The sequence below is a fragment of the Haplochromis burtoni genome, unplaced genomic scaffold (assembly GCF_018398535.1).
Source record: "Haplochromis burtoni strain Fernald_Lab_line unplaced genomic scaffold, NCSU_Asbu1 Contig_822, whole genome shotgun sequence".
Lineage (NCBI taxonomy): Eukaryota > Metazoa > Chordata > Actinopteri > Cichliformes > Cichlidae > Haplochromis > Haplochromis burtoni.
Window position 1 is genome coordinate 123257 of NW_024583183.1, and position 9175 is coordinate 132431.

Here is a 9175-nt window from a genome sequence, read left to right on the forward strand (position 1 = left end):
TTAGATGTACAAAGTAATACTGGATACCATGTTTTAAAACTCAATAAAAACAGCTACACAGTAGTTTGGGACAGGGCTCTGTCTGATTTAATGATGTGCAGTACAGGTGACTGCTCTGTTTGCATTCATGTTCACTTTGTGCACGTCAGACATTCAGTGCATCTCTTAATCTCTTCAGTACATTCAGTCATGCCACCTGCAGAAACATTCTGACTGTTCTGAAATGGTCGCATGTACTGTACAGATAGCCTGAAAATCCACATTGACAACAGAATTGGAAGAAGATTGAAAGAAGAATCTCATGGTCCAGGTGAGTGGGTGTGTGTCTCTGCCTACAGGTGGTGCCTCAGCAACCCGTCTGAATATACACACCTGTTGCTAATCCCCGTTGCTGTATTTAAGTCCAGTGCTCTCATTGACTCTTTGCCAGAATATCTATTAACCCTCTTTAGTGCCAGGCCGCTAAGTGCAGTTCTTGCTGAGCGATAGTATTCTTGTTTTATTGACTGTGTGTCTGTGATTTCGTACTCTTGGATCATCCTTCCACCCCACTCACCTGGAGGCTGGTCTCTCACACCGTGTACAGCCACCATCCCCGGTATTCTGGTACTCTGCTTCGATTGCCTGCCTCCCTGCATTCACCCATTGTACTCTTTTTGGACTCACATCAAGTAACAACAAGTAACCTTATTAACTGAAGTAAAGAGATAGCTTTAGTTTGATCTTACTTACTTTAATGTCCTTGTTGTGACACTTCACCCGTTGCCTACTGGTGGTGGTCAGAGGGCCCGGTGGTGCCAGTGTCCGGCAGCCCTGCCTCTGTCAGTGCGCCCCAGCGTGGTTGTGGCTACAATGTAGCTGCCATCACCAGTGTGTGAATGGGTGGATGACTGGATGTGTAAAGCGCTTTGGGGTCCTAGTAAAGCGCTATACAAATACAGGCCATTTACCATCAATGAGCACTCACCCAGAACTCACCATCTGCCTTGCCCCCATGTCACAACCTGCCTGCGGACAAGACAAGATAAAACTCTTGCTGGCCATCTCCCCAGTGAACCTACTGACGTTTCCTTCTCTCTGTTTTAGTGATTCTATTCACCGGCCCCAAACCACGACTCCTTTGCCCATTTCCTGTTCATAGTTGAAAGCACCTGATATAGTTTATTGTTCATGTTGTTGTATTCCAAGTGTCAAGTTTCTGTATAAGAAAGCTTTCACGTCTAGCCGCCTCAACAAAGAAGCTGGGGACGAGCAAGCTGTATTTACTGAGAAAGCTTAGATCCTCCAATACACGCAGCAAAATGATGGAGATTTTCTGTCACCGTGGGAAGCACAGCGTAGATTGTGCGGCTTGCTGGTGGAGCAGTATTAGAGCTGCTGACACCAACACAACAAATAAATACCATCATCCATCCTGGGCAATCCTGACCATCCTGGATCAGTGCCACAAGGATGCAGTTACTCTCTGTAATCTGTGTCCTCAGTAAACATTTTTCCTAATTACCCGTGAAAGTGATAAACATCTTTATCTTAGTAAAGCTTAAATAATTTAGTTTCACAGCTGCTAACAAGAAAATATTAGAAACTTTTATTTGGTTATTTTTATTTGCATTAATACTTATAAGTAAAACAATTTAATCTGGTTGCCCAGAAACTAATAGAACATACAGTCTGTTTACTATAAGTGTTATTATTGTTAATTAATAAGTAATAAGTTCTTGAAATACTGGTTGAAAATTAAGTAATGCTTTCATGATATAGTGTGTCTTTGCCATGGTAGTGATCTGTGACCAAGTGAAAGTTTGACATTATGCTGATTATTTTTGAATACTCTGTGATTCTTAGGTTTATGGTTATTTTTACGTCATGTATTAAGTATGTTTCAGTTAGTCCTGAGCTCTGTTATTTTTCAGTTTCTCTCCCTCAGATTCTAATCTTCAGGACCTGAAAACTCTTCAAATTAAATTGTCTCAGCAGGATGCAACTTTTATCAAACACTTAAATCTCATGCAGGCACCGAATGACAACACCCAGAATTTATTTCTGTGTTACTCAAATGGGGTCAGCTACTAAGCCTTTAGCAAAAGACTTCACATTCACACAGTCAGGTTGAACTACACTTTGCATCTGTTTCTCTCACTCAGATGGCTCATAGCATAAAAAAGACTTTAAAAAAAAGTGAAACTTCGCGCCTCTGATACGCTCACAGCATCAGGTGTAAGGTTGTGGTGGCAAAAATGCACTTTGTCAGTGGTTGTGAAATAGAGGGTGACTTCCTGACAAGATGTTGTAGTGTGAAAAAATAAGTATGCACAGATGTGACAGGGAAAAACACATATAGTCAACTAGTTAGTCATCGACAAGCAATGTAGAGTTCACAAATTTAATATTTTTAAATGTTAAAAGTACAATACATTTTTTAATCTTTTAATTTTTTTTATTAAATGTTCTAGCAGGGATTGGGTGAGTGCAGAGTGAGGGTAAAAAATAAAAATGTGATTTTCAGCTTTCGCTTTCATCAAGAGGCTTATCTGAAAGATAACAAAAGTGTTTTTGACATTTTTCTTGTATCAGTAGGAATAGAAAAGCTGACATTTTTTAAATTGGCGTCTTTGTTTGTATATAAACTGTTAAGGGAAACATTTATTTTTCAATTTAAAGTGATTAAATATTTTTGAGTAAATCCAATTTCAGCATTATAACTCCTCCTACACAAGAGCTCTCTAAATGACTGTCTTAGCTTTGAGCTGTAACCCTGTGCACCTCCTCTGACTTCTTCTTCTTTCTGCAGAAGAAATACCTCACTCTTCTGCCCAATTAAAAAAAAAACTTGTAGTTTTAATGGATGTAACACAATGAAATCCATCATTAATGCTTCATCATTCTTGTAAAGCAAAATAAATTTGTGCTTTCTGATCAATCTGATGAATGTCTGGTATGACCTGAAACCTGTCTTCTAAATACACAGAGCACACAGACATTTTTGATTAAAAAAAATACAGTACAAAATCAGTAGGGATCAGTGATTAGTAGGTCAACCCATATAATCGAAAATACTTTTGATGTAATTTCCTCATTTGCATTTTTTCCTCTTCAATGAATGAAGTTCAACACAGCCAGTTTTTTTTTTTTTTGATTATCTCAGTTGGAGATAATAGGATATCATTGTAGTGGTTTACAACTTTCTCTGTTGGCTTTTTGCTTCAGGCTCTGTGCACACTCACAGTTAATGGGTCTTATGACTCTTCTTCTGCAAAAAGTGATCCCTATGAGTGCCACATACTCCAGTCAGACACAACAACATATCCACTGTAATTTTGTTAACACTTATAAATTCTGCTAACTTTTTCCTTTCAAATGCCTCTAGGGCTGAGTTTCTGTGTGTTCTCTTGTACTCTTGCACTTTTAAGCTAACAGACACAAGGTGGCACCCCTCTGTCCCAGCTCACTGACCTACCAGTGACAGCTCTCTTCCTCTTACTGAAGCTGTTCTTGTCTAAATTGACACCACACTATCTCCATACACTCAGGTCATATGATGATGATAATGTGGTTATTAAAAATCTGTAAATAACACAAAATAAAATAGTAAAATAATAATGACAATGTGACATACAGTTTGCACTTAATTCAGTAGTTTTAATAGAATAGAATAATCCTTTAATTGTCCCACAAGGGGAAATTTGGTTGTAACGGCAGCAAGAAAGACACATATACAAACAAACAGTACACAAGACACAAAACAGAAATACGCAATTTTTACATATTTACATCAAGGACGATGGTTACCAAAAACAGAATACTGTACAGTTATTAAAATTACATAAAATTAAATACAGATAAGAGGCAAACCCAGGTTATAGTGTGAATCGGTTGATAAAATAGTGCCAAGTTACAGCGCTGATGTGAACATCTATGTTTGTTGGGAGCAGTTCTGATTGTATAGTCTGACAGCTGCAGGGACGAAGGACATGCAGAAACGCTCTTTCATCTAGGATGCAGCAGTCTGTCACTGAAGGAGCTCTGCAGTTCAGCAACATTTCCATGCATGGGGTGGGAGACTCTGTCCATCAGAGATGTTATTTTGACCAGAGTCCTTTTGTCTCCCACCACCTGCACTGGGTCCAGGGTGCATCCCAGAATAGAGCTGGCCTTCCTAGTGAGTTTATCCAACCTCTTCCTCTCAGCTGCCGATAAACTGCTGCTCCAACATACAACACTGTAAAAAATGATAGATGCCACCACAGAGTCATAGAAGGTCTTTAAAAGCGCTCCCTGGACTCCAAATGACCTCAGCCACCTCAGCAGGTAGAGTCTGCTCTGACCCTTCCTGTAAAGAGCATCGGTGTTGTGGCTCCAGTCTAGCTTATTGGTACCTTATAGGCCGTACCAATAAGGTACTAAAAACTTATACATAAATTGTGGTTCACTTATGCAAAAATGCAAAAATTGTAAGCCAATTTACAATACATAATCTGTATTATACTTAAAACATGCTGTAATTAAACAAATCAGTGAAAATGTGAAGATTTTAAATCGCAAATCTGAACACAACCTGCTCCAAGTGAGGTTGTGTTCAGCGTAGGGAACTGTAACCCTGAGCCAGCTCCCACTTCTAGAAGCAGAGTAAAGTCAGTCATAAAATGCATATATTAGGTATTAAATACACAGTTTTAAAAAATGAGACATAAGAGTTTAAACATTTAAACATATTCAGTGTCACAAATGAATACAAAAAATTACTTAAAATATAAAAAGGAAATAAAATAAAGTAAATGTAACTGTCTAAAGCCAGAAACAAGGGTAATATACACTAGTGAGTGTCAAAACCATGGTCCATGGTCAACCAAGACCATTTTGCAAGTCTGTGTTTTCAAATTGGGTAAAACTCCAAGCTTAGCAAAGGTCATACATTCGCACAGTCAGGCTTGCTCTAATCTGCATCTGTTTCAATTTATCACACTCAGTTCATAAGAAATCACAGAGAGACTTGAAAAAAAGTGAAACTTTGCGCCTCAGATGTGTTCGGATCATTGGGCGTTAGGTTATGTTGACAAAAGTGCACTTTACCGGTGGTGGACTTGCAGACAAAGAGGGTGACTTCCTGAGAAAGATCATAATCTGAACTAGTAAGCATATACAGATATGAAAAGGTGTCAAAAGTAGCAGAGTCAACTGTTAGTCATCTAGCAGGGTTCTGACATTATTTTTAGATGCTCAAAGTATTACTGAATACTGTTTCTTAATCCTAAACTGGAACATACAATGAGTGAGCTATGCCGACACATTTAAAGTAAATGGCTTTAATTTAGACTTAATGTGCACATTCGATACCTGCATAGAACATTTACTTTCATTTACTTTTTTCACCCATAGACATGAAGTACCCACATATTGAATCCAGGGATATTCAACCAACTCATGCTACGTGCATCTTTGGGGTTTTTTGAAAGGGAAATTATTAGATTTTATGACTGAGTGAGAGTGTAGAGGAGGTCAGGCTTTGTATACATACAACTGAAACTATATTCACGATAACGAATAGATAGAAGGTTTCATTTGGTTATTTATGTTATGGTTGGACAGGCTTGGGTTTTGTTCCTGCTTTTTTCTCCGTCTACTTTGTCTCCTGTCATGTTCATGGTATTTGAGGATCAAATTCCATGAGCTGACTGGATGACTAGTGCCATTGTTCTCTACGTCGCCACTCTGTTGGTAACTAGGGCTTGCTTCTTGCTACTAAAACTTTGTGCTTTCTGAACAGTGTTCCTCCATTAACTCTTATGAGTCATGTAACAGATACTACCTGTAAGACAAACCTAAGCTTAACAGCTGGGGTAACCCACCACGACCAGACAAACCTACCAGCATCTCTCCACTGATTTCCTCACCACTACTAAAGAAAGACAGCCTATTAACCAGTTCTCCACAACTCCAGTTGAAGGGAACAGGAAGCCCAGAAACTAATATAATAAACAGAATGGCTTGTTTAAGGATTATTGTTGTTTACTGAAAAATGTAATGCTTAAAGAACTTGATCAAAATTAAGTAACACCACTTAACAGTAGCAGCACTGTGTCTTATCAAACACAGTGCTGTCAACATTGTAACTCCTCCTACATAAGACTTCCTCCTAATGACTCTCCTAGCTTTGATCAGTCGCCCTATAATATCTGCATTTTTGGTTTCATCTCCTCTGATGCTTTCAGCAGAAGTAGTACTTCACTCATCTGTCATTTATTTTTCATGGGAGTAACACAATGGAGTGGACAATAAGTGTTACAACTTTATTGTCAGGTAAGACAGGTTTGTGCATTCTGATTTAGTCTTTTATTCTCTAATAATTAACATCTCCAAATAGTGAAGATACAAATGACATTTAATTAAATCTGCAAGCTGTGTTTCCACTAAATAAAATCTATAAGCAAATGGAATTCCACATCTAGCTGTTTTTTTCTTCTTCAATTCTTTAGAAAAGCAAATGTATGTATGGTTGTTTTTAAGTGAATATTGCTCCAATTCACTATGTTCAGAACTTAAATCAGAATTTCTGACTTTGTTGGTCTTTAGTTGGAATACAAAATTAAATAAACAAAACCCATTGAAGTAAAAAAAAGTGACACATAGTGTATACATTTTCTTGTATACCTTAAATATAGATAACTATAACTACATAATCGTCCATTACATGAGACTATGATGTTCTTTCTTCTTTAATTCTCAGTATTAAATGCTGCACTTGTTTCAACATTGATCCTGTGGCTTGGAAGACCCTGAGGAGTGCTGCTGCTGGTTTTGGCTACCAAGTGGTGCAAAGACAATCAGAGTAAGACAGAACAAGGATTATTATGTTTAATGTGGATTTGCAACTGCTATGTATTTTGTATTTTTAGAACAAAGATCTCTGTTATGGCCAACAGAAATAATTAAACATACAATACTTATTTATGCAGTTTGCTCTCTAGGCTACATCATTCTCATTATTCTGTTATTTATTTCCTTAGTTTGCTCATCAGTGCTCCACTTGAACAGTATTCACAAAATGGAAGAGGGAAAATATATACGTGCACCAACTCCTCCCCAAACTGCCAAACTATTGAATTTGAAGGTAGGTAACTGTTTGTCTTGACAGGATGTCCTGAAACTTTGACTTTCCACATCCAAGCCCAGAATTAAATTGGTTAAATCAAATCATAGTTTGAGTAGATTTCCAAAACAAATATTTTAGTATGTAACAGTAATGTACACCAAGCAAAGAAAAGCCAATTATTAAGATTATTCTTTTTAATTTTTCAGTTGTCATAGCCAAAAAGGAAAAAGTTCTTTAATTGTGGTACTTTGGAGTTGTCAAAAGTTTTTTATGAGTGTTATAACAAATGTAGAATACTTTTATTACAGCACCAGGTTTTGCAGTCAACATGTCGCTTGGTTTAACAATGAAAAGTGATCCCACGGCACAAAACACTGTGGTGAGTTGTTGAACTACAGACATTACCAGTGCTTTGTTAAAAATCACAGAGGATGAAATTCTTCTGTCCTCTGCGTCTCAGATGTTTTCTTATAGTTAGAAAATAAAATCATGAGTTTGTGGCATGCCCTTATTATTTTTTGGTGGGGAGGGGTTGAGTTACAATAACTTCAGAATATTTAATAAAGACATGCAAAATTTTACCTTTATAAACTGAAAAGAATAAAAATTAATAAAACTGGGCCTAAAGGTCTTTTTTTTTGTAATTCAGGCTTTTACCATTTAAGCTGTGTGAAAAGCTGAATGTAAATTTTTTTAAAGATTTGGTTGATTTTATATGGAGCAAACTATTGCTTAAAAGAAATGGAAATAATCAACTCAGTGTATTAATCACAACTTGACTTTTTCTCCTCTCAGGTGTGTGGGCCAACCATTCCAAATGACTGCAATAGTATCACCATGTACAACGGTGTGTGCTTTGAGATGGATCACTCTAGTACATTTGGAACACCCAGACCTGATTTTATTCAAGGTAACAGTACATGGAGCTTGGAAAAATATACCTCAAATCATTAAAATCCTGCCTAAAAACAAAAAACAAAAAACACTTGCATTATATACTTCATCATAGTGTCAAAATCTTTTATGTTTGTGCCTTTCTATTATTTTGTACATATTCCTCTAGTTTATATAGCTCTTCTGTTGGCTATTTATTTCTGATGTCTTTACTATTTTTTTTTCACTTACAACTGCAGAGTTGGGATTATACATGTACAATGACAATAAAAAGCTATTTTTTTCTATTCTATTCTGTAAGTAAAGCTTATTTAAGTAAGTTTTACTTAGTTTTTTGAGGCAACAAATTTGCATAATGTTTTAAGTTCTGGTAACTAATTGGATTTTATAGTGTAATCTCTAAATCTCAGCACAACTGAAACTGTATTATGACTTTATATTTCGTATAACTGAAAGTATGTTGAAACCATTAAAAACATCTATTAACCCATTAAAAATTTATTTCATTTTGAATCTATATCTTGAAAGCGTGCCCGCCCCAAGCAGACATTGCCTTTCTGTTGGATGGTTCAATCAGTGTGTCTTCTAGAGATTTTCAAACAATGAAGAAGTTTGTGAAAGATCTAATCCAGTCATTGCTTTCAATTGATACACAGGTGAGGTGCTGTAATCCTTTAAATACTAGCACACACATAAAATAGTTTCATTATTATTTCCATTTAACTTCACAAAACACGGCTGTTTTACATGTTTTAAATATTTTTTCCCCTTCCTTTTTAGTTTTCTGTTTCCCAGTTCTCTACTTCACCACAGGTTCATTTTTACTGCACAAAATTTTCATCATCTACATCACTGGATACTACCATCAAAGAAATTAGCAAACTAGGAGGAACTACTTACACAGCGAAGGCCATCAAACATGTTGTGTAAGGGATGCAAAGATATTATTATTTATTCCCTAACTCTGTAAATCTAACCACACTGAGCACTGTGGTCCATGTGTTCAAGCTTTTTGAAAGAGACAATGAAAGACTTGTGTTTGGGGGTATTCTACTAATTGTGAGATGGCCCAAAGAAAACCTCAATTCAAATACTTGCAAAGCTAATTTGGCTGGTTTGGTAGCAAGGCTAACAATACACACAGCCGCTCTATCATGTGAGCATACTGCTCCGACATGCTACGGTTATGAG

General features: G+C 36.8%; 1 protein-coding gene across 1 annotated transcript in view; it reads left to right on the forward strand.

Moving 5' to 3' along the window:
- Window positions 1–6726: 6726 nt before the first annotated feature.
- The window catches only part of LOC102303548 (integrin alpha-X-like), a 12826-nt gene continuing 10377 nt past the window's right edge, over window positions 6727–9175 (forward strand). Inside the window, exons 1-6 of the mRNA XM_042215786.1 lie at window positions 6727–6826; window positions 7005–7108; window positions 7399–7469; window positions 7886–8000; window positions 8513–8640; window positions 8765–8910. Of these exons, the coding sequence (XP_042071720.1) occupies window positions 7419–7469; window positions 7886–8000; window positions 8513–8640; window positions 8765–8910 (440 nt within the window). The 5' untranslated portion in view covers window positions 6727–6826; window positions 7005–7108; window positions 7399–7418. The remainder of the gene's footprint in view (window positions 6827–7004; window positions 7109–7398; window positions 7470–7885; window positions 8001–8512; window positions 8641–8764; window positions 8911–9175) is intronic.